General features: G+C 48.1%; 1 protein-coding gene across 3 annotated transcripts in view; it reads right to left on the minus strand.

Annotated features, from left to right (window-relative positions):
* LOC137357088 (transcription factor 7-like 2) overlaps window positions 1–25,601 on the minus strand; it is a 59,758-nt gene that overhangs the window by 20,038 nt on the left and 14,119 nt on the right. For all 3 annotated transcript variants that reach the window (XM_068023101.1, XM_068023100.1, XM_068023099.1), the window contains exons 4-7: window positions 6,507–6,584; window positions 4,623–4,755; window positions 4,427–4,529; window positions 3,030–3,116 (exon numbers count right to left, since the gene is read on the minus strand). In XM_068023101.1, coding sequence (XP_067879202.1) covers window positions 3,030–3,116; window positions 4,427–4,529; window positions 4,623–4,755; window positions 6,507–6,584 — 401 coding nt within the window. The remainder of the gene's footprint in view (window positions 1–3,029; window positions 3,117–4,426; window positions 4,530–4,622; window positions 4,756–6,506; window positions 6,585–25,601) is intronic.

Here is a 25,601-nt window from a genome sequence, read left to right on the forward strand (position 1 = left end):
AAAAACCTCTTCAAATGCCTTTTGGAAATCCAAATACAATAGATCCACTCATTTTCCTTTATATACCCTGCTCATTACATCCTCAAAGAGCTCCAATAAATTTGTCAAACACGATTTCCGTTTCATAAAAGCAGGCTGACTATGTCTGATTGTTTGATCATTTTGTCTGATAAATGTCCTGCTACTACATCCTTAATAATGGATTTCAGCCATTTCCCAATGACAGATGTTCAGCTAACTGGCCTATCGTTTCCTGCTTTCTGTCAACAAACTCCCCTGCCCTCAGCTTTTCTTGAATAGAGGTGTTACGTTTGCGGTTTTCCAATTCGCTGGGCCGTTCCAGAATCTAGGGAATCTTGGAAGATTACAACCAATGTATCCACTACCTCTGCAGCCACTTCTTTTAAGACCCAAGGGTGCAGGTCATCAGGTCCAGGGCAATCATCAGCCTTTAGTCCCAGCTTTCTTAGTACTTCTGCAGTTTCAAGTCGCTCTCTTTTGCTCCCTGATTTATTACGATTACTGGGATGCTTTCAGTTGTTTCTACCGTGAAGACAGGTTCCAAAATACTTGTTGAATTTCTCTACCATTTTCATGTTTCCCATTATTAATTCCCCGGTCTCATCTTCAAAGGGACCAACAATTACCTTAGCTCCCCTCTCCCTTTTTATATATTTGTCAAAGCTTTTACTGTCTGTTTCTATATTTCTTTCTTGTTTACTCTCATACTCTAATTTTTCCCTCTTAATTTTCAATCTTTTCTAAAATTTTCTAAATCTTCTCGCCGACCATGAATCTTTGCAGCATTGTACACCTTTTCTTTCAATTTGATACCATCCCTAAGTTTCTTAGTATGCCACGGATGGTTCATCCTTCTCAGAGTCATTGTTTCTTCAGAGTTATAAAAAAATCTGTGTAAATGTCTGACATTGCTTATCTACTGACATAACTTTTAACCTAGGGTCGTCCAACCTTTTAGCATGGGCGGCCACATTACAATTTCTGTCATACATAGGGGGCGGTGAGACAATTTCGGAAAGAAAAAGGCATTCAAAATTTATCTTACCAATAATAAAAACAAAAATATGTACATTTTTGTGAAGAAGCTTTAAATGAGAAGCCTAATTTATTGCCTTACTTTCTCTTCACTGTTTGACACTCATTTTGTTTGATACCTGGCATTTTTTTGCTTGTACAAATAATCAATGTCTGCCCACACACATATTGTAGCAATGCCAAGTATTCTGGATAGATGTTGATCTGTCCAGAGTGATCTTGATCACTCTCTCTCTCTATCCCCCTCATGACATCCTCGCTCTCTGTGTACCCTCTTTGTCACTTCTTTCATTCTCCCTCTGCCCCCCTTTCTCCCTCACTCTCATTACCCCCTTTCGCTCTCTGCCCCCTCTCTCCCTTGCTCTCCACAACCCCCCCTTCTCTCTCGCTCTCCGCGCACCCCCCCCTCTCTCTCTGCCCCTTTTTCTCGCTCTTTATCTGACTCAGCAGATGATTGGTCAGTTGTTTTTTTAAGAAGTCACGCTGTCAGTTTCACAGCTGATAGGTGTTCACATCGGCAACAGCAGTTTCTGAACTTCAGACAGATTAGGGGTTTTAAAAAAAAGTTGGAACCCGCCGGAAAACCCCGAATCTGCCCAAACTTCAGAAACTGCTGTTCCCAATGTCAGGATCTGTCAGCTGTGAAACGGACATGCAGTATTTTTTAAAAGACAGTCGGGAAGAAGAAGCCGGTAGGAAATTTCTCATCTCCAGTCATGGAGCCCTGGCAAGGATCAGCAATGGACCCGGATGCACTTTACATCCGTGGGCCGGATGGTAACCTTTGGCAGGCCGTATGTTGGACAACACTGTTTTAACCTGCTGCCCAGTCCACTTTCGCCAACTCTGTCTCCATACCGTTGTATTTGCTGTTATTTAAGTTGAAGACAATAGTTTCAGACCCAAATTTCCTACCTTCATCCTGAAAGTGAAATTCTATCATGTTACTGTCACTCTCCTTGAGAGGATCCTTTACTATGAGATTTTAATTAATCCGGTCTCATTGCACATTACCAAGTCTAAAAGCCTGTTCCCTGGTTGGTTCTACAATGGATTGTATAAGAAATACACCATGAACTCGTCCACAAGGCTACTTTTGTCAATTTGATTTGTGCAATCAATATGAAGATTAAAATCGCCCAGTCTACTTGCAGAATCTCTCAAGCCATTACTTATTGAAAAGTGCAGCTACTGTTAGGCGGGATATAAACTACACCCGCCAGTCATTTCTTTCTCTTGCTATTTCTCAACTCCACCCAAACGGATTCTACATCTTGATCCTCTGATCCAAGATCATTTCTCACGACAGTATGGATCTCATCTTTCATTAACAGAGCTACCCAATCTGGCCACCAGAGGGCATGAGAGTTGCACGGGCCCCAGGAGGGGGCATTAGAGTTGCACGGGCCCCAGGAGGGGGCATTAGAGTTGCACGGGCCCCAGGAGGGGGCATTAGAGTTGCACGGGTCCCAGGAGGGGGCATTAGAGTTGCACTGGTCCCAGGAGGGGGCATTAGAGTTGCACGGGAGCCAGGAGGGGCATTAGAGTTGCACGGGCCCCAGGAGGGGGCATTAGAGTTGCACGGGCCCCAGGAGGGGGCATTAGAGTTGCACGGGCCCCAGGAGGGGGCATTAGAGTTGCACGGGCCCCAGGTGGGGGCATTAGAGTTGCACGGGTCCCAGGAGGGGGCATTAGAGTTGCACGGGCCCCAGGAGGGGGCATTAGAGTTGCACGGGTCCCAGGAGGGGGCATTAGAGTTGCACTGGTCCCAGGAGGGGGCATTAGAGTTGCACGGGTCCCAGGAGGGGGCATTAGAGTTGCACGGGTCCCAGGAGGGGGGCATTAGGGTTGCACAGGCCCCAGGAGGGGGCATTAGAGTTGCATGGGCCCCAGGAAGGGGCATTAGAGTTGCACTCCCCTGTTGGGGCTGAGGACCAAAAGGAAAAACAGAAAATGCAGAACTTTGCACACACCTGGACATGGAGGCGTTGACAGTCAGCGCTGTGTGGTAGGAAGGTCGGAAGGTTCCAGCTGGAATCGGGTAGAGTGGCGGACTTTGCCTGGGACAGAACAAAATTATTGAAGAACCTGGAGTCACATGTAGCCAACCAGACACAAAAAGGACAGGAAGTAAACAGGACATAACAAATCATAAACCCAGAGGCACAAACCTCAGGCTCGGGATCATTCCCTTCCCCATCCCAGGGGCACTCTCCCAATCCTTCCCCATCCACCCATCGTCTGGGGAGAATACCACCACCACCCCAACCATGCCAGGAACCAGTCCCCAGAGCTGCAGGGGTCCACAGTCCAGGTAAATCCAACTCCAGATTTCATTCAAATTTCAACTCCACTTGCTGACAAGGGAATGCAGCAATGAATGACCTCCTTCTCTGCTGCAAGATTCTGTGATTCACTCATTCACTCTGGTCCTTTAGATCTTCTACACCCCTCATCCAGTGACTGCCTTTCATTTTGTCTTTATGTTAGTGTCAGAAATGGAATGTGCTCTACACTGTCCCATCAAACACTCCCAGGACAGATACTGCAAAGGGTTAGATACAGAGTAAAGCTCCCTCTAGAAAGAGGGGCTATTTTCACAATCTCCAGTCATTCCAGCCAATGAAGTGTCGTCATTGTTGTAATGTTTGAAATGCTGCAGCCAATTTGGGCACAGCAAGATCCTACAAAGAGTCATGTGATAATGATGAGATAATCTGTTATAATGATGTTAGCTGGGGGATAAGTGTTGACTGACACTGAGGAGAACTCCCCTGCTCTTCTTTAAATAGTGTCTATTGGATCCTTCCTGTCCACTAGAAGGGGCAGACGGGGCCTGGGTTTAATGTCTCATCATAAGACAGCATCTCTGATAATGCAGCACTCCCTCAGTATTGGCACTGGGAGTGTCAGCCTAGATGATATGATCAAGTCTCTGGAGTAGAACTTGGACCCATGATCTTCTGGCTCACAGGTCAGTGTGCTACTGGGTTGGCCACAAAGCACTTTGGAATGTTGTGATGTGAAGAAAGCTGCTGATTAATGCACTTTGTTCTTTCTCGATAAGTGCCGTGATTCCTGTGCCCGAGCTTCTGCTCCCTCCCTGGAATTTCAGGGTCACAGCGTGAGATCTTTCCAGCTTAACACTCCTGGTCAGAACTGAACCAGGGATCTGGGAGGTGGAAAGTCAATGTCTGACTCTGCGAGTGCCTGGAGGGATGAAGCATGCTCGAGCAGGCACTGTGCCAAAGACAGGAGGGCAGGACATGGGCATCTATTACACAACCCATCGCTGCAACTCCTGGAAACAAGACAAAGGCAAAATGGCGACTGGTGAGAGGCAGAAGAAAGTAATAACGCAAGGTCTTACGGTGGCATAACCCAGCCCAGTGGGTGAGCGATCTGACCCATGGTGCCCGGAGACAGTGGGTAGTAAGACGACAGCTCGGAGGGGTGCGGAACCCGAGGGAGTCCTGTGACAATGGGAGAGAGAGAGAGAGCAGAGAATCAAGATGGTGGTCATGATTGGGCATCGGCAGAGGGGCGAGACAGAGGAAAATACTCACCGGTCTTGGAGTCGAGCTCAGAGGACAGGTGAGGGGGTGGATTCCCAGGCGAGAAGTGTTCGTTGCTGTAGGTAATGAGTGGAGTGAGAGGATGCATGTGGTGAGCATGCTGCACAAAAGGCAATCTGCTGGCCTATGGGAGACAAAGAGACACAAGACTCAGAAGTCAGCAAGTTTCCACAGGACACAACAAACCCACGGTCCAGTCATCAGAAATCCCTGTCTCCACACACAAGAATGCCTCACACTTCCATCAATCCAGCCTGCGGAGAACAACAGTGCAGAGACTGAGAAAACCCATTCCATGCAAGATTAACAGCGGAATGAGGGAAGGGGGGGGGGGGGGGGGGAAAGAAGAGAGCGATCGGGGGGGGGGGGAAAGAGAGCAATGGGGGGGGAGAAAGAGAGCGATGGGGGGGGGGGGAAGAGAGCGATGGGGGAGGGAAAGAGAGCGATGGGGGGAGGGAAAGAGAGCGATGGGGGGGGTGGAGAAGAGAGCGATGGGGGGGAGGGAGAAGAGAGCGATGGGGGGGGTGGAGAAGAGAGCAATGGGGGGGCGAAGAGAGCGATGGTGGGGGGGGAAGAGAGCGATGGTGGGGGGGGAAGACAGAGGGATGGGGGGGGGGAGAAGACAGTGGGATGGAGGGTGAGGGGCTTCAAACGTATGAAGTGGAGTTGGGTAGGAAGAGAGGGAGGCTGGGGAGTGCCAGGCAGGAAAGACTGATCTGAACTCAATCTGCCCGCCTCGTGTCCATGACCCTTGATATCCTGGTCCAACAGAAATCTATTAATTATCACGAGTTGTGAAATTTTCCATTCACCCCGAGCATCTGGAGTTTTTGCGGGAAACAGTTCCAGATTTCCACTGCCCTTAGCGTGAAGAAATGCTTCCTGACATAACCCGTGAATGGCCTGACTCTAATTTGAACATTATTCCTCCTTGTTCTAGCTGCTCCGACTACAGGGAATTGTTTTTGTCTATCTACCCTATTAAATCCTTCATTCATTTCAAACATCTCAAATAAAACACCCTGGGCAGCACAGTGGTTAGCACCGCAACCTCACAGCTCCAGTGACCCGGGTTCAATTCTGGGTACTGCCTGTGCGGAGTTTGCAAGTTCCTCCTGTGACCGTGTGGAATTTCGCCGGTTGCTCCGGTTTCCTCCCACAGCCAAAGACTTGCAGGATGATAGGTAAATTGGCCATTATATATTGCCCTTAAGAGAGGTAGGTGGTAGGAGATGTGGTAGGAATATGGGATTAATGCAGGATGAGTATAAACGGGTGGTTGATGGTCGGCACAGACTCGGTGGGCCGAAGGGCCTGTTTCAGTGCTGTATCTCTAAATAATAAAAAAAAATAATTATTCTTCTATACCTAAGGGAATATAAGACTGGTCTGTGCAACCTGGCCTCATAATTTAACCCTTTTAACCCTGGTATCATGGTGGTGGCTGCAACCCCTCCAAGACCAACATCTCGTTACTGAGCTGCGGTGCCCAGAACTGAACACAGTTACTCCAGATGGGGTCACAGCAGAGCTCTGTATTACTTCCAGAAAACTTTCAGCCCTCTGAAATTCAGCCCCCAAGATAAAGGCCAACATTCCATCAGAATTTTTATGATATCTCTTCTTGGACCCTTAGATCTCTCTGCTCATTCACACTTCCTCACCTCTCACCAATTCTTAACTCAGAAAACCCTCTTCACCTTTCTCCAGTCCAAAGTGGATGACCTTACACTTTCCCCAATCAACTGTGTCTGCCACACTTCTGCACATGCTTCCCCACCCGCCTGGAATGAATTGACTGCACCAGTCTAAGAGGTTGGCCAATCGTATCACTCGCTGCTCCAGCCGACTCTCACAATGTTTGACGTTACTCACCAGGTGCACAGGAGATGACGAGTCCTTGAGACAGCCGGCCGCCTGTACATCTAACAGAGGCCACTTCATCTGCAGGTACTGGGAAAGATCAAAATGGAGTCAGAATACAGAAACAGAGCAACAGTTTCAACCAAAGAGGAAACCCCACTCTCTCCCCATAGCCCCATATCAATCCTAAGCTATTCCCACTGCCCCACTCTCGCCCCACAGCCCTGTATCAATCCCAAACTAATCCCACTGCCACACTCTCCCCACAGCCCCCTATCAATCCCAAATTAATCCCACTGCCCCACTCTCTCCCCACAGCCCTGTATCAATCCCAAACTAATCCCACTGCCACACTCTCCCCACAGCCCCCTATCAATCCCAAACTAATCCCACTGCCCCGCTCTCTCCCCACAGCCCCCTATCAATCCCAAACTAATCCCACTGCCCCGCTCTCTCCCCACAGCCCTGTATCGATCCCAAACTAATCCCAATGCCACACTTTCTCCCCATAGCCCCATATCAATCCCAAACTAATCCCAATGCCACACTTTCTCCCCATAGCCCCATATCAATCCCAAACTAATCCCACTGCCCCGCTCTCTCCCCACAGCCCTGTATCAATACAAAACTAAACCCACTTCCCCACTCTCTCCCCACAGCCCCCTATCAATCCCAAACTAATCCCACGGCCCTGCTCCCTCCAAACAGACAAATAACAAACCCACTCTAGGGACTTGACCTCAATTCAGGCGGACATTTGCAGTGCAGTACTGAAGGGACGCAGCACTGTCAGAGACGTTGTTTTACATACAAGATCTTAAACAAAGACCTCATCTGCCCTCTCAGGCAGACAGAAAAGATCCCACGTGACTATTTGAGGAAAAGCAGCAGGTGCTCTCCGGTGTCCTGGATCAATATTTATTCCTCAACCAACATCACTGAAACAGATCACCAGTTTGTGGGACCTTGCCGTGCACCAACTGGCTGCTGCATTTTCTACATTACAACAGTGACGACACTTCAAAAGTACTCAAGTGTCATGAAACACGATGGGATACTCTGAACTCGCAAAGGGCGCTACATAAATGCAAGTTTCTTTACCCCTTTCTTCCCCCTCTCCTCACTCTCAGTGACAGTATGAAATTGATGATCAGGGACTGGAATCACTCTCCCTCTCTTCCCGTTGCCCTGTCTGTTAATATCACAATTGATGAACAATGAGAATGAGCCAACAAGATACTGCAAGCCGTGCCATGCATCTCTGCTTGTAGCTAAATGCCGTGGCTAACCCACAGAGCTGTGGGCACAGATTAGCTTTAGCTAAGAATCTGGGGTAACTGCAATGTGCCTCGAGAGATTTTGCAGTTTAATTTTGTTATTCCCTGTCATCATTCACCAGGATTTTCCTCACAGCAGTGTCCTGGATTTTGAGATTTAATTCCTGGAGAATCCAAGCCAATTTTGACACAGTGAGATTGCAGCAACAGCAGAAGCTAAATGACCAGCTAATCAGTTTGACTGTTAAAAATGACTTGCACTTGTTTAGCACCTTTCATGAACTCAGGACATCCCAAAGCGCTTTACAGCCAATGAAGTACTTTTGAAGTGTAGTAATGGTGAAATTAGTCGAGAGATAAGTATTGACTTGGACAGCTTGACCCTTAGACAGTGTTGTGCTCCTTCGTTACTGCACTGGCAATGTCAGCCTTGATTTTGTGCTCAAACCTCTGGAGTGGGACTTGACCCCATCACCTTCTGTCTCAGAGGCAGGTGTGCCAGCCACTAAAACAAGCTGGAACTTAATGCCACAGCCTCCGAGTGTGATAATACCCCTCGGACCTACCCTCTCCACTTGCTGAATTCAGATTCCTTCCCCATCCCTCATTCTCCACTTCCCATCTTTACCACGTTGAAATCGAGACCATTTCCATCACCCACTCACTCCTTACGTGGGCTTCCCTCAAAGACTCAACACTCTACTCAGTCGTACCAAACTGTTGCCAGCAGTTTCAGAAGGTGGCCCACCAATTTATCAGTGAGGCTGCGTGTGCTGACAATGCAACCACCAGGTGGCGCAGTACTTGCACATGCACAAATGCAGCCTCATGCACTGAAACATCACTGTCTGTGACGTTTTAGGCAGCTGCCAGGATTAAAGATGGTGCTGTTCAATTTGTCACAAAAAACAAAGTTAAATTCTACCGCTGTGATCCCACCCCAAACAATATTCCACTTCTCTTCCCCGGTGCTGCCTCCCGTGCCCGTCTGCTCGCTGCTGTCTTCCCTCAACCCCACGCTCCCCGCTTCAACTGTTACCAACCCCACCCCCCCCTCACCACCTGTCAGCCACTCGCTCCCACTCCCTCCCCATCAGCCACTCGCTCTGTTCACCGCTTCAAAACTCACCACTCCCACCCCTCCCACTCCAGGTCGCACCACTTCATCACCGTCAGCCACTCCCTCCCGCTTCTCCCCCCACTTCCCCATTGCTTCTCTCCGCCCGAGAGAGTGGTGGAATGTTCCAATACGGCTGTGCAATGACGATTTCACACACATGCGCGAATTCGTCCTGACAAGAACCTTACGGATAGCAAGAGACTGCTCTGTGCATGCGTACAGCTGGGAGCGCTCTGCTCTGATGACTTTGGCGTGCCGGATGCGTTGTCAGGGGTCACTTTCTTTCAGTGCAACTCAGAATGGACAATAAATGTCAGCTTTGTCAGCAAAATGCACATCCCGAAAGTGTAAAAAATAAGATGTAGATATAAAGGCAGCACTGGAAAAGTCAGGGCTTTTTAAGTACTTTAACAGACAAGTCAAGAGGATCTATTTGAGTTGTTCAAAAAAATTAATGCATCACCACAAGCGTAACAATGGGCTGCCCTTAAAGAGATTCACAATCCCACAGGGGGGAAAAGGGAGGACAAACAAAGAAAGAGCTCCCTGGATGATGAAAGAGATAGTGAGTAAAATGAAGCAGAAAAAGGGCGCATATGACAGATGTCAGGTTCATGATACAAGTGAGAACCAGGCTGAATATAGAAAGTTCAGAAGGAAAGTGAAAAGAGAAATAACAGCATCGAAGAAAGACTATGAGAAGAGAAGAATCACAGAGGCGAAGAACACCATTCAGCCCCTCGAATCTATACCAGCTCTCCGTCGAGCAATCCAGTCAGTCCCATGCCCTCGCTCTATCCCTGTGGCCCTGCACAAATCAGTGGAAGGGTCCATCCAATTAAATCTTGAAATCATTGATAGTCTCCTCTTCCACCACCCTCGTAGGCATCAAGTTCCAGGTCATTACCACTCGCTGTGTAAAAAAAGTTATCCCTCGCAACCCCCCCTCCTGCATCTCTGGCCCAACACCTTATGTCTGCATCCCCTAGTCCTTGTACCATCAACTAATGGGAACAGATTTTCTTTGTCGATCTTATCTGAACATGCCATAATCTCATACACTTCTATCAAATCTCCCCTCAATCTCCTTTGATCCAGGAGAACAAACTCAGCTTCTTCAACTGAACCTTGTCGTGAACCATTCAGGTAAATCTCCTCCGCACCCTCTCAAGGACCCTCACATTCTTCCTAAAGTGTGGTCACCAGAACTGGACACAATACGCTAGTTGTATCTTAACTAGAGCTTTATAAAGGTTCAGCATAACTTCCCTGCTTATGAAGGGACCGAAGGAATGGTTGCTAAAATTGCTGATGACACAAAGATAGGTAGGAAACAAAGTTGTGAAGAGGACATAAGGAGGCGACAAAGGGATATAGATAGGTTAAGTGAACGGGCAATGATCTGGCAAATGGAGCATAATGTGGGAAATTGTGAAATTCTCCATTTTGGCAGCAAGAATAAAAAAGCATCTTATCTGAATGGTGAGAGATTGCAGAGCTCCGAGATGCAGAGGGCTCTGGGTGTCCTTGTACGTGAATCGCAAAAGGTTCGTAAACAGGTTCAGCAAGTAATTAGGAAAGCTAATAGAATGTTCTCGTTTATCGTGAGGGGAATCGAATACAAAAGTAGGGAGGTTATGCTTCAGTTATCCAGGGCATTGGTGAGACCACATCTGGAGTACTGTGTACTGTACTGCACTCCTTATTTAAGGAAGGATGTAAATGCTTTGGAAGCAGTTCAGAGAAGGTTTACTAGACGAAGACCTGGAATGGGCAGGCTGCTTTACGAGGAAAGACTGGCCATGCTGGGTTTATATCCGCTGGAGTTTAGAAGAGTAAGAGGCGACTTCATTGAAACATACAAGATCCTGAGGGGTCTTGACAGGGTGGATGTGGAAAGGATGTTCCCCCTTGTATGAGAATCTAGAACTAGGGGTCACTGTTTAAAAATAAGGGGCCACCCATTTAAGACAGAGATGCAGAGAAACTTTTTCTCTCAGAGGGTCGTGAATCTTCGGAATTCTCTTCCTCAAAAGGCGGTGGAAGCAGAGTCTTTGAATATTTTTAAGGCAGAGGTAGATAGATTCTTGCGAAGCAAGGGGATGAAAGATTATTGGGGGTAGGGGGGAATGTGGAGTGAAGCTTACAAATAGATCAGCCATGATCTTACTGAATGGCGGAGCAGGCTCGAGGGGCTGAGTGGCCTCCTCCAAATTTATATGTTCGTATCACCTCAATACTTTTATTTATGAAGACCAAGATCCCACCTCTCTCAATATTTTTTTTAGAACATTACAGCGCAGTACAGGCCCTTCGGCCCTCGATGTCGCGCTGACCTGTGAAACCATCTGACCTACACTATTCCATTTTCATCCATATGTCTATCCAATGACCACTTAAATGCCCTTAAAGTTGGCGAGTCTACTACTGTTGCAGGCAGGGCGTTCCACGCCCCTACTACTCTCTGAGTAAAGAAACTAGCTCTGACATCTGTCCTATATCTATCACCCCTCAACTTAAAGCTATGTCCCCTCGTGTTTGCCATCACCATCCGAGGAAAAAGACTCTCACTATCCACCCTATCTAACCCTCTGATTATCTTATATGTCTCTATTAAGTCACCTCTCCTCCTCCTTCTCTCCAACGAAAACAACCTCAAGTCCCTCAGCCTTTCCTCGTAAGACCTTCCCTCCATACCAGGCAACATCCTAGTAAATCTCCTCTGCACCCTTTCCAAAGCTTCCACATCCTTCCTATAATGCGGTGACCAGAACTGCACGCAATACTCCAGGTGCGGTCTCACCAGAGTTTTGTACAGCTGCAGCATGACCTCGTGGCTCCGAAACTCGATCCCCCTACTAATAAAAGCTAACACACCATATGCCTTCTTAACAGCCCTATTAACCTGGGTGGCAACTTTCAGGGATTTATGTACCTGGACACCAAGATCTCTCTGTTCATCTACACTACCAAGAATCTTCCCATTAGCCCAGTACTCTGCATTCCTGTTACTCCTTCCAAAGTGAATCACCTCACACTTTTCCGCATTAAACTCCATTTGCCATCTCTCAGCCCAGCTCTGGAATATATACTTCCACCTTCAAAGATCCATGCAGCCCATGTCCCTCTGGCCATGCACGGTCTTCTTAACGGTGCCATTAAGCCTCTATTGCCTTTCCCCATCCCTTCTGCCAAAATGCATCACCTCACACTTCTCTGTATTAGACTCCATCTGTCATTTATCTGTCCATTCTGCTAGCTGGTTTGCTTCCTGTTGCAGGTGGTTCATATCATACTCACTGTTGGCCACTCCTCCAAGTTTGGTATCATTGGCAAATTATGAAATTTTACTCTGGACTCCAATGTCCAAGTCAAGTGTATATATCAGAAAAAACAGTGGCCTTTGTTCTGAACTTTGGGCAACACCACTACCAACCACCATCCAGTCTGAAAAATAACAATTTACACGACTCACTGTTTTCTGTCCATATCCAAGCTGACACACTGACACTCCTATTCCATGAGCCTTAATTTTGTTAGCCAAACTTTGTCAAACGCTTCCTTAAAATCCATATGGACAACATCTATTGCATTCCCTTCATCAACCTTCTCTGTTAATCAAAATTTAATTGTACAAATCCACACTGGCTATCCTTAATTAACTCAAACCTCTCCAAGTGCCTGTTGATTTTTTTCCCTGATGGTTGTTTCTCAATTCTGACCCACCATTGACGTTAAACTAACTGGCCTGTAATTGCGAGGACTGTCCTTGCACTCTTTCTTGAATAAGGGTGTCACATTTGCCACTCTCCAATCCTCTGGCCCACCGTCTCCAGGGATGATTGGAAGATTGCAGCAAACCTTTCCGCAATCTCAACCCCATTTCCTTCAGCAACCAGCTGGACCAGGCAACTTATCCATTCGAAGCATAGCCAGCCTTTTCAGTATATTCTGCCTACCAATTTTCACCTCGTCCATTACCTGCAGCATGTCCGCTTCTACTGCTAATTTGTCAGCATCCTCTTCCTGTTTCAAGACCAAAACTAAGTACTCATTAAGTTTTCAAGCTTTGCCCCGCATCTCAAGGCACATATCACCCTCTTTGTCCCGAAGCAGACCCACCATCACCTCTTAACTACCCAAGATCAAAGGGAATCCAAAAGTCTTCTAAAGGCATATAAATAGTAAAAGGGTGGTAAATGGAAAATCGAGGCCAATTAGGGACCAAAAAAGAGATTGACGCATGAAGTCTGAGTGAGACCAGCAGTGTTTAAAAAGTGCAGCGACAGCGGGAAAGAAGGAGACTAAGTGAGACCAGCAGTGTTTAAAAAGTGCAGCGACAGCGGGAAAGAAGGAGACTGAGTGAGACCAGCGGTGTTTAAAAAGTGCAGCGACATCGAGAAAGAAGGAGATTGAGTGAGACCAGCAGTGTTTAAAAAGTGCAGCGACATCGAGAAAGAAGGAGACTGAGTGAGACCAGCGGTGTTTTAAAATGTGCAGCGACATCGAGAAAGAAGGAGATTGAGTGAGACCAGCAGTGTTTAAAAAGTCCAGCGACAGCGGGAAAGAAGGAGACTAAGTGAGACCAGCGGTGTTTTAAAAAGTGCAGCGACATCGAGAAAGAAGGAGACTGAGTGAGACCGGCGGTGTTTAAAAAGTGCAGCGACATCGAGAAAGAAGGAGACTGAGTGAGACCAGCGGTGTTTAAAAAGAGCAGCGACAGCGTGCCTGAGTTTTGAAAAAAAAAGCCAACAATGACATCAGAGGAGAGCTGCAAGGCGATTGGTTGGTGAGTAGCAGCTGTTAGAATAGCTTCAAAAAATAAGGGGAAAGTTTTTTTTGTTCAAAATTAAACCTCTGGTGATAAGTTTTTTTTTAAAGAATTTTAGATTGAAGTGGGTAGAACAAGGCCCCCAGTGTAAGTAGTATTTTTTAATTAAGGGAGTAACGAATTAACTGAAGGCAAAGTCATGGCAGGAGAGCTCAGCCCCATGATATGCTCATCCTGCGCTATGTGGGAAATCAGGGACGCTTCCAGTGTCCCTGACGACCATGCGTGCAGGAAGTGTATCCATCTGCAGCTACTGACTACCCGCATTACGGAGCTGGAGCTGCGGGTGGATTCACTGTGATGCATCCGCGATGCTGAGGACGTCGTGGATAGCACATTTAGTGTGGTGGTCACACAGCAGGTAATGGCTGCACAGGCAGAAAAGAGATGGGTGACCACCAGGCGGAGTAGTCGGTGCAGGTAGGTAGTACAGGAGTCCCCTGTGGCCATCCCCCTCTCAAACAGATATACCGCTTTCGATACTGTTGGTTTGGGGTGGGGGGGGGTGGGTAAAGACCTCCCAGGGGAAAGCAGCAACAGCCAAGTTCGTGGCACCATGGAGGGCTCTACTGCACAGCAGGGGAGGAAAAGGGTTGGAAGAGCAATCGTGATAGGGGATTCTATCGTAAGGGGTGCAGATAGGCATTTCTGTGGCCACAAACGAGACTCCAGGATGGTATGTTGCCTCCCTGATGCTGGGGCCAAGGATGTCTCGGAGCGGCTGCAGGACATTCTGAAAGGGGAGGGTGAGCAGCCAGAGGTCGTGGTCCATATTGGTACTAACGACATCGGCAGGAAGAGAGATGAGGTCCTGTAAAGTGAATATAGGGAGTTAGGCAGAAGGTTAAAAAGTAGGACCTCGAGGGTTGTACTCTCAGGATTACTCCCTGTGCCACGTGCTAGTGAGGATCGGAATAGGCGGATTAGGCAAATGAATGCGGGGCTGAAGAGCTGGTGTAGGCGGGAGGGCTTCAGCTACTTGGATCATTGGGATCTCTTCTGGTGCAGAGGTGACCTGTACAAGAAGGACGGGTTGCATCGAAACTGGAAGCTGACCAATATCCTTGCAGGAAGGTTTGCTCGTACTACTCGGGAGGGTTTGAACTAGTCTTGCCGGGGGGTGGGACCCAAAGTAGTAGTCTCTCAGATGAGATAGTTGAGGCAAATGTAGAGGTTAAAGCAAGTCCAGTAGGCAGGCCGGGCACGGGCAGGACAGGGAGCGTGGAAGGTCTGGTAGGCTAAACTGCATTTACTTTAATGCAAGAAGCCTTACAGATAAGGCAGATGAACTCAGAGCATGGATCGGTACATGGGGCTGAGATAACATAGCTATTATGGAAACGTGGTTGAGGGATGGGCAGGACTGACAGCTCAATGTTCTGGGGTACCGATCCTTCCGGCGTGACAGAGGTGGAGGTAAGAGAGGAGGGGGAGTTGCACTATTGATTAGATTAGAGATACAGCACTGAAACAGGCCCTTCGGCCCACCGAGTCTGTGCCGAACATCAACCACCCATTTATACTAATCCTACACTAATCCCATATTCCTACCAAACATCCCCACCTGTCCCTATATTTCCCTACCACCTACCTATACTAGTGACAATTTATAATGGCCAATTTACCTATCAACCTGCAAGTCTTTTGGCTTGTGGGAGGAAACCGGAGCACCCGGAGAAAACCCACGCAGACACAGGGAGAACTTGCAAACTCCACACAGGCAGTACCCGGAATCGAACCCGGGTTCCTGGAGCTGTGAGGCTGCGGTGCTAACCACTGCGCCACTGTGCCGCCCACTTAGGGAGGACATCACGGCAGTACTGAGAGAGGATATCCCGGGGGGAATGTCCAGCGAGGCCATATGGGTAGAACTTAGAAATAAGAAAGGGGTGATCACTTTGATGGGATTATACTATAGGCCCCCCACTAGTCAGAGGGAAGTGGAGGAGCATATATGTAGGGAAATCACAGACAGGTGTAGGAATTATAGGGTTGTAATAGTTGGTGATTTTAACTTCCCTAATATTGAGTGGGACTGCCTCAGTGTTAAGGGATCAGATGGGGAAGAATTTGTTAAGTGTGTCCAGGATAGTTTTCTGAAGCAGTATGTGGATGGCCCTACTAGAGAAGGGACGACACTCGACCTCCTCTTAGGACAAAGAAGGAGGCATACGTCAGGTATAGGCAGCTAGGATTGAGCGAGTCCCTCGAGGAGTATAGGGGATGTAGGACTACACTTAAGAAGGAAATTAGGAGGACAAAAAGGGGCCATGAGATTTCCCTGGCAGATAAAATAAAGGAGAATCCTGAAAGATTCTATAAGTATATTAAGAGTAAAAGGGTAGCTAGGGAGAGAGTAGGTCCCCTTAAGGATCAGTGTGGCAATCTATGTGTGGAGTCACGGGAAATGAGCGAGGTCTTAAATGAATACTTCTCATCCGTATTTGCCGTGGAGAAGTTCATGGAAGCTAGTGAGTTCAAGGGAGGGAACACCGATATCCTGGAGCATATCAACATTACAAAGGAGGTGGTGTTGGAGGTTTTGAAGTGGATTAAGGTGGATAAATCCCCAGGGCCTGGCCAAGTGTATCCCAGGATGCTATGGGAAGCAAGGGAGGAGATTGCTGGGGCCCTGGCAGTGATTTTTGTATCATCGTTAGCCATGGGTGAGGTACTGGAAGACTGGAGGATAGCTAATGTTGTGCCTTTATTTAAGAAGGGCAGCAGGGATAAACCAGGGAACTACAGGCCGGTGAGCCTTACATCAGTGGTGGGAATGTTATTGGAAGGGATTCTGAGAGACATGATTTATATGCATTTGGAAAGGCATGGTCTGATTAGGGATAGTCAGCATGGCTTTTTGTGTGGGAAATCATGTCTCACGAATTTGATTGAGTTTTTCGAGGAGGTGACCGAGAGTATTGACGAGGGCAGGGCGATGGATGCTGTCTACATGGACTTCAGCAAGGCCTTTGACAATGGTAGGCTGGTCCAGAAGGTTCGAACACATGGGATCCAGGGTGAACCAGCAAATTTGATACAAAATTGGCTTGGTGATAGGAAGTGGAGGTGGTAGTGGAGGGTTGTTCTTCAGATTGGAGGCCGGTGACCAGTGGTGTGCCGCAGGGATCGGTGCTGGGCCCTCTCTTGTTTGTCATATTTATTAATGACTTGGATGTGAATGTAAGGGGCATGATTAGTAAGTTTGCAGATGACACCAAAATTGGTGGTATAGTGGACAGTGAAGAAGGTTGTCTAAGGTTACAACAGGATATAGATCAACTGGGAAAGTGGGCAAGGGATTGGCAAATTGAACTGAACGCAGACAAGTGTGAAGTGATGCATTTTGGGAAGTTAAACCAGGGCAGGACATATACAATGAATGGCAGGGCCCTGGGGAGTGTTGTTGAGCAGAGAGACGTTGGGGTGCAAGTACATAGTTCCCTGAAAGTGGCAACACAAGTAGACAGGGTGGTGAAGGCGGCATATGGCATGCTTGCCTTCATTGGCCGAGGCACTGAGTACAAGAGTTGGGACGACATGTTACAGTTGTACCTGACGTTGGTTAGGCCGCAGTTGGAGTACTGTGTGCAGTTCTGGTGGCCGCACGACAGGAAAGACGTGATTAAGCTAGAGAGGGTGCAGAAAAGATTCACATGGATGTTGCCTGGTTTGGAGGGCTTGAGTGAGAAAGAGAGGTTGGATAGGCTGGGTCTGTTTTCCCTGGAGCGAAGGAGGCTGAGAGGGGACATGATAGAGGTATATAAAATTATGAGGGGCATAGATAGGGTAGATAGCCAGAGTTTCCCATGGTAGGGGTGACTAAAACTAGAGGGCATAGATTAAAGGTGAGAGGGAGGAGGTTTAAAGAGGATCAAAGGGGTAAATTTTTCACACAAAGAATAGTGGGTATCTGGAATGAGCTGCCTGAGGAGGTGGTGGAGGCAGGAACAGTAGCGACATTTAAGAGGCATCTGTACAGGTACTTGAATGAGCAAGGCATAGAGGGATATGGAATTAATGCAGGCAGGTGGGATTAGTATAGATAGGCATTATGGTCAGCATGGACACGGTGGGCTGAAGGGCCTGTTTCTATGCAGGACGGCTCTATGACTCTAGGAGTCAGGTAGCATGGCTGAGGTACTAATTGAGTACTTTGCATGTGCCTTTACCAAGGTAGAAGATGCTTCCAAAATGATTGTGAAGGAGGAGGTAGTTGACACACTGCATGGGCTAAAAAATTATAAAGCGGTGGTTTTCGGAAGGCTGGCTTTCCTTAAAGCTGATAAGTCACTCGGACCAGAGCAGATGCATCTGAGGATACTGAATTGGGGAGGCACTTGCCACAATCTTCCAGTCTTCCTGACATACAAGAATGGTGCCAAAGTTACACCCTTGTTCAAAAAATGGTTAAGGACAAGCCCAGCAACTACAGGCGAAACCTCTGCGGCGGGGAAGCTTTTAGAAACAATAATCGGGGACAAAATTAACAGTCACTTGGACAAAAGTGCATTAATTAAGGAAAGTAGCAGAAATTTGTTGAGGGCAAGAGTTGTTTAACTAACCTGATTGTAAAAGGTTGATGGTGATAATGCACTTGATGTGGTGTGCATGGACTTTCAAAAAGAATTTGATAAAGTATCACATAATATGCTTGCCAGCGATGTTCGAGCCATTGGAAGAAAAGGAACAGTGGCAGCATGGATTTGAAGTTGACTGACAAAAAACAAAGACTAGTGATGAACATATCGTGGGGCTTCCCAGGGTTCAGGATCAGAACCGTTACTTATCTTGATAGATATTAATCATCTTGACTTGGGCATACAGGGCACCATTTAAAATTTGTTAATAACACAAAACTTCCAAATATTGTGAACTGTGAGGAGACAGAGATCGACTTCAAGAGGACAGACAGGCTGGTGGAATGAGCAGACATATAACAGATGAGATTTAATGCAGAGAAGTGTGAAGTGCTACATTTTAGTAGGAAGAACGGAGAGGCTTTCTAAAATAAAGGATTAAAGTCTGAAGAGGGTGCAGGAGCAGAGGGATCTGCGGGGAGACGTGCACAAATCATTGAAGATTGCAGGACAGGTTGAGAAAGTGGTTAATAAGGCATACGGGATCCTGGGCTTGAGAATAGAAGGATAGGGTACAAAAGCAAGGAGATTATGTTGAAGTTCTTAGCCTCAACTGGAGTATTGTGTCTTATTCTGAGTAGCACACTTTAAGATGCGAAATCAATAGAAAGGGTGCAGAAAAGATTCACGAGAATACTTCCAGAAATGGGGAGCTTCAGTTATGAGGATCGATTACAAAAGCAGGGGATGTTCTCCTGAGAGAAAAGAAGGTTGAGAGGAGATTTGATGGAGCTGTTCAAAAGCATGAGGGGTCTGGACAGAAAAAGGTCAGGAAAAACTGTTCCCATTAGTTAAGAGTTGAGAACCAGAAGACTGGTGATGAACAATTTTAGGTGATTAGCAAAAGAAGCAAAATCGACTTGAGGAAAAACTTTCAAATGCCGTGAGTGGTTATGATATGGAATGCATTGCCTTCGAGTGTCGCAGAGGCCTGTGGCTTTCCCAACGGAATTGGATAATGATGCGGAGAGAAAAGAATTGCACAACTGCAGGGAAAAGGTAGGTGAATGCCACTCGCTGAAGTGCTCTTGCAAAGAGCCAGCATGGATGCAATGGGCTGAATGGCCTCCTTCTGTGCTGCACCCATTGTACGATAAAGTCAGAGACTGGAACAGTATTGACAAGGGAATAGGGTAAAGATTTGTTCATCAAGAATATAAAAGAATACAACAAAGAATACACTGCTGCAGTCTCACGCCAGCAACACAACAGGAGTCATGAGCTGAATGGCCTTCTCCTGCCCTGCAAATTCAATGGTGTCCACTCATTCAGCTTCTGACAGGACTCACAAGGTAGCCATCACCATCAGCAACCCTGGTCATCACCAGGCAATCTTGACTTCATTCACAGCAACTAACTAAGATCCACCAAATAAACACAAACAGGGACCGACATGAGGATCCTCCTCTTCTCTGTGACTCAGTTCCAGAGGAGCACAACCCTCCCCACAGGCAGCCAGCATCAGCTCACTGTTTGATCTTAACTTTTTGTTCTGAAAGAAGTCCCTGGCTCTTTATTTTGGAAACTATTGGAAATCAGTGACTGACTCAGAGACTGCCAGGATGGTCCTGTTGAAAAACAAAAAATTATCACCATGGTAGCACGACAGTCAGGTCTTCACTTATAAAACTAAGATTTGCAAAGATTTGTGGGAAAATGTCACAGTGCAAACAAGGACCAGTTGACAATTCAGTTTTCACTCTTTACAAATGGGTCCCTCAATTACAGAGCTCCAATCAAATGAAAATACAAAGTAAAATTCACACAAAGGACATAACCAGTTAATAACCAACGTGGGAAATTGCCCATGTATGTCCTGTGCACAAAAAGCAGGACAAATCCAACCCGGCCAATTACCGCCCCATCAGTCTACTCTCTATCAGTAAAGTGATGGAAGGGGTCATCAACGATGCTATCGAGCGGCAATTGCTTCGCAATAACCTGCTCAGTGACGCTCAGTTTGGGTTCCGCCAGGGCCACTCAGCTCCTGACCTCATTACAGCCTTGGTTCAAACATGGACAAAAGAGCTGAACTCCAGAGATGAGGTGAGAGTGACTGCCCTTGACATCAAGGCAGCATTTAACCAAGTATGGCATCAAGGAGCCCTAGCAAAACTGGAGTCAATGGGAATTGGGGGGGACACTCTCCAATGGTTGGAGTCGTAACTAGTGCAAAGGAAGATGGTTGTGGTTGTTGGAGGTCAATCATCTCAGCTCCAGGACATCACTGCAGGAGTTCCTCAGGGTAGTGTCCTCGGCCCAACCATCTTCAGCTGCTTCATCAATATGACCTTCCTTCCATCATAAGGTCAGAAGTGGGGATGTTCGCTGATGATTGCACAGTGTTCAGCACCATTCGCGACTCCTCAGATATTGAAGCAGTCCGTGTAGAAATGCAGCAAGACCTGGACAATATCCAGGCTTGGGCTGATAAGTGGCAAGTAACATTCACGCCACAAGTGCCAGGCAATGACCATCTCCAACAAGAGAGAATCTAACCATCTCCCCTTGACATTCAACGGAAATATCATCACTGAATTCCCCACTATCAACATCCTGGGGGTTACCATTGACCAGAAACTGACCTGGAGTAGCCATATAAATACCATGGCCACAAGAGCAGGTCAGAGGCTCGGAATCCTGAGGCGAGTAACTCACCTCCTGACTCCCCAAAACCTGCCCACCATCGACAAGGCACAAGTCAGGAGTGTGATGGAATACTCTCCACTTGCCTGGATGGGTGCAGCTCCAACAACACTCAAGAAGCTCGACACCGTCCAGGGCAAAGCAGCCCGCTTGATTGGCACCCCATCCACAAACATTCACTCCCTCCACCCGACGCACAGTGGCAGCAGTGTGTATCATCTACAAGATGCACTGCAGCAACGCACAAAGGTTCCTTCGACAGCGCGTTCCAAACTCATGACCTCTACCACCTAGAGGGACAAGGGCAGCAGATGCATGGGAACACCACCACCTGCAAGTCCCCCAACAAGCCACACGCCATCCTGAGTTGGAACGACATTGTCGTTCCTTCAGTGTTGCTGGGTGAAAAGTCCAGGAACTCCCTTCCTAACAGCACTGTGGGTATACCTGCCCCAGGTGGACTGCAGCAGTTACACAGAAACATAGAAAATAGGAGCAGCAGTAGGCCATTCGGCCCTTGAAACCTGCTCCGCCATTCATTATGATCATGGCTGATCATCCAGCTCAGTAACCTGTTCATCCAGCTCAGTAACCTGTTCCCGCTTACCCCCCGCCCTGTCCTTTGATCCCTTTCACCCTAAGAGCTATATCTGACTCCTTCTTGAAAACATACAAAGTTTTGGCCTCAACATCTTTCTGTGGTAGTGAATTCCACAGGTTCACCACTCCCTGGGTGAAGTAATTTCTCCTCATCTCAGTCCTGAAAGGCTTACCCTGTATCCTTAGACTATGACCCCTGGTTCTGGACTCCCCCACCATCGGGAACATCCTTCCTGCATCTACCCTGTCAAGTCATGTTGGAATTTTTTAGGTTTCTATGAGATCCCCACCTCACTCTTCTGAACTCCAGCAAATATAATCCTAAACGACTCAATCTCTCCTCATACGTCAGTCCCGCCATCCCAGGAATCAGTCTGGTAAACCTTCGCTGCACTCCCTCTGTAGCAAGAACATCCTTCCTCAGATAAGGAGACCAAAACTGCACACAAAATATTCCAGGTGTGGCCTCACCAAAGCCCTGTATAATTACTGCAAGACATTCCCGCTCCTGTACTTGAATCCTCTCGCTATGAAGGCCAACATACCATTTGCCTTTTTTACCGCCTGCTGCACCTGCATGCTTACCTTCAGCGACTGGTGTACGACAACACCCAGGTCTCGCTGAATATTCCCCTCTCTCAGTTTATAGCCTTTCAGATAATAATCTGCCTTCCTGTTTTTGCTACCAAAGTGGATAACCTCACATTTATCCACATTGTACTGCATCTGCCATGCAGAAGCCCACTCACTCAATCTGTCCAAATCACCCTGAAGCCTCTCTGCGTCCTCCTCACAATTCACCCTCCCACCCAGTTTTGTGTCATCTGCAAATTTGGAGATTCCATTTAGTTCCCTCATCTAAATCATTAATATATATTGTGAATAGCTGGGGTCCTAGCACCGATTTCTGCAGTACACCACTAGTGACTGCCTGCCATTCGGAAAAAGACCCGTTTATTTCTACTCTTTGTTTCCTGTCTGCCAACCATCGCAATACACCACCCCCAATCCCATGCGCTTTAATTTTACACGCTAATCTCTGATGTGGGACTTGGTTGAAAGCCATCTGAAAGTCCAAATAAACCACATCCATTGGCTGTCCCTTATCAACTCTACTAGTTACATCCTCGAACAATTCTACTAGATTTGTCAAGCATGATTTCCCTTTCGTAAATCCATGCTGACTCTGTCCAATTCGACCACTGTTCTCCAAGTGCTCTGCTATAAAATCTTTGATAATGGACTCTCGAATGTTCCCCACTACAGACGTCAGGCTGACTGGTCTATAATTCCCTGCTTTCTCACTACCTCCCTTTTTAAATAGTGGGGTTACATTAGCTGCCCTCCAATCTGTAGGAACTGTTCCAGAGTCTACAGAATCTTGGAAGATGACCACCAATACATCCACTATTTCTAGGGCCACTTCCTTAAATACTCTGGGATGTAGATTATCAGGCGCTGGGGAATTAACGGCCTTCAATCCCATCAATTTCCCCAACATCATTTCTCTACTAATATGGATTTCCTTCAGTTCCTCTCTCTCACTAAACCCTGTGTTCCCAAACATTTCTGGTGTGATATTTGTGTCCTCCTTTGTGAAGACAGAACCAAAGTATGAATTTAGTTGGTCAGCCATTTCTTTGTTCCCCAGAATAAATTCCCCTGTTTCCGACTTTAAGGGACTGACATTTGTCTTCACCAATCCTTTTCTCTTCACATACCTACAGAAACTTTTACATTCAGCTTTTATGCTCCCCGCAAGCTTGCTCCCGTACTCTATTTCCCCCTTCTTAATCAATCCCTTGGTCCTCCTTTGCTGAATTCTAAACTGCTCCCAATCCTCAGATCTGTCGTTTTTGTCTGGCGAATTTGTATGCCTCTTCCTTGGATCTAATGCTATCTCTAATTTCCCTTGTAAGCCATGGTTTGGCTACCTTTCCCCTTTTACTTTTGCAACAGACAGGAGTAAACAATTGTTGCAGTTCATCCATACGCTCTTTGAATGTTTGCCATTGCCTATCCACCGTCAATCCCTTTAAGTAACGTTTCCCAATCTGTCGTAGCCAACTCGTGCCTCATACCTTCGTAGTTTCCTTTATTAAGATTCAGGACTCTAGTCTCAGAATCAACTACGTCACTCTCCATCTTGATGAAGAATTCTATCATATTATGGTCGCTCATCCCCAAGGGAACTCGCACAACTAGACTGTCAATTATTCCCCTCTCATTACACAATACCCAGTCGAGGATGGCCTATTCTCGAGTTGGTACCTCAACTTATTGGTCCAGAAAACCATCCCGTATGCACTCCATGAATTCCTCTTCTACGGTATTGTGACGAATGTCATTTGCCCAATCTATATGCAGATTAAAGTCACCCATAATTACAGATGTTCCTTTATTGCATGCATCTCTAATTTCCTGTTTAATGCCATTCCCAACATCACCACTACAGTTTGGGGGTCTATCTCCAACTCCCACTCACGTTTTTTCCCCGTTAATATTTCTCAGCTCTGCACAAACAGATTCCACATCAGTTCAAGAAGGCAGCTCAGCACCACCTCCTCAAGGGCAATTAGGGGTGGGCAATAAATGGTGGCCTATGCCCACATCCCATGAAGGGTTAAAAAAAAGGAATAGAATTAAACTCCATCTACACTTTCCCATAAACACCCCCAAGACAGATATGGCACAGGGTAGATAAAGAGTAAAGCTCCCTTGACATCATGGTGATCCAATATACAGCCCACGGGCCAGAATCCACACCTCCAAATGTTTCTATCCGGCCCGTGGAAGTAAATTACCGGAATGTCAACATCTTGGCGGGCAGCAATTGATTGGTTAGGACCCCGTGCCTACTCAACACGGCTGTACCCAGCGGAAAGGCGGCGTTCACAGCCTGTCTCCGCTACCCATATTTATGGTGAGTGAACAGATGCGGAGCGAGGAGTGGAGTGCGGGACGCGAGATAGAAAGAGAGAGAGAGAGAGAGAGAGAGGGGGGCGGGGACCGAGAGAGAGGGGGGGGGGCGGAGGCCGAGAGTAAGAAGGGGGGGGGGGGGGGGGCGGAGGCAGGGAGAGAGGGGGCGGAGGCAGAGAGGGAGAGGGGGCGGAGGCAGAGAGGGAGAGGGGGCGGAGGCAGAGAGGGAGGGGGCGGAGGCAGAGAGGGAGGGGGCGGAGGCAGAGAGGGAGGGGGCGGGGGCAGAGAGAGAGGGGGCGGGGCAGAGAGAGAGGGGGCGGGGGCAGAGAGAGAGGGGGGCGGAGGCAGAGAGAGAGGGGGGGCGGAGGCAGAGAGAGGGGGGGGCGGAGGCAGAGAGAGAGGGGGGGCGGAGGCAGAGAGAGAGGGGGGCGGAGGCAGAGAGGGGGGGGCGGAGGCAGAGAGAGAGAGGGGGCGGAGGCAGAGAGAGAGAGGGGGCGGAGGCAGAGAGAGAGAGGGGGCGGAGGCAGAGAGAGAGAGGGGGCGGAGGCAGAGAGAGAGAGGGGGGCGGAGGCAGAGAGAGAGAGGGGGCGGAGGCAGAGAGAGAGAGGGGGCGGAGGCAGAGAGAGAGAGGGGGCGGAGGCAGAGAGAGAGAGGGGGCGGAGGCAGAGAGAGAGAGGGGGCGGAGGCAGAGAGAGAGGGGGCGGAGGCAGAGAGAGAGGGGGCGGAGGCAGAGAGAGAGGGGGCGGAGGCAGAGAGAGAGGGGGGCGGAGGCAGAGAGAGAGGGGGGCGGAGGCAGAGAGAGAGGGGGGCGGAGGCAGAGAGAGAGGGAGCGGAGGCAGAGAGAGAGGGGGCGGAGGCAGAGGCAGAGAGAGAGGGGGCGGAGGCAGAGAGAGAGGGGGCGGAGGCAGAGAGAGAGGGGGCGGAGGCAGAGAGAGAGGGGGCGGAGGCAGAGAGAGAGGGGGCGGAGGCAGAGAGAGAGGGGGCGGAGGCAGAGAGAGAGGGGGCGGAGGCAGAGAGAGAGGGGGCGGAGGCAGAGAGAGAGGGGGCGGAGGCAGAGAGAGAGGGGGCGGAGGC

This window comes from Heterodontus francisci, chromosome 47 (genome assembly GCF_036365525.1).
Source record: "Heterodontus francisci isolate sHetFra1 chromosome 47, sHetFra1.hap1, whole genome shotgun sequence".
Taxonomy (NCBI): domain Eukaryota; kingdom Metazoa; phylum Chordata; class Chondrichthyes; order Heterodontiformes; family Heterodontidae; genus Heterodontus; species Heterodontus francisci.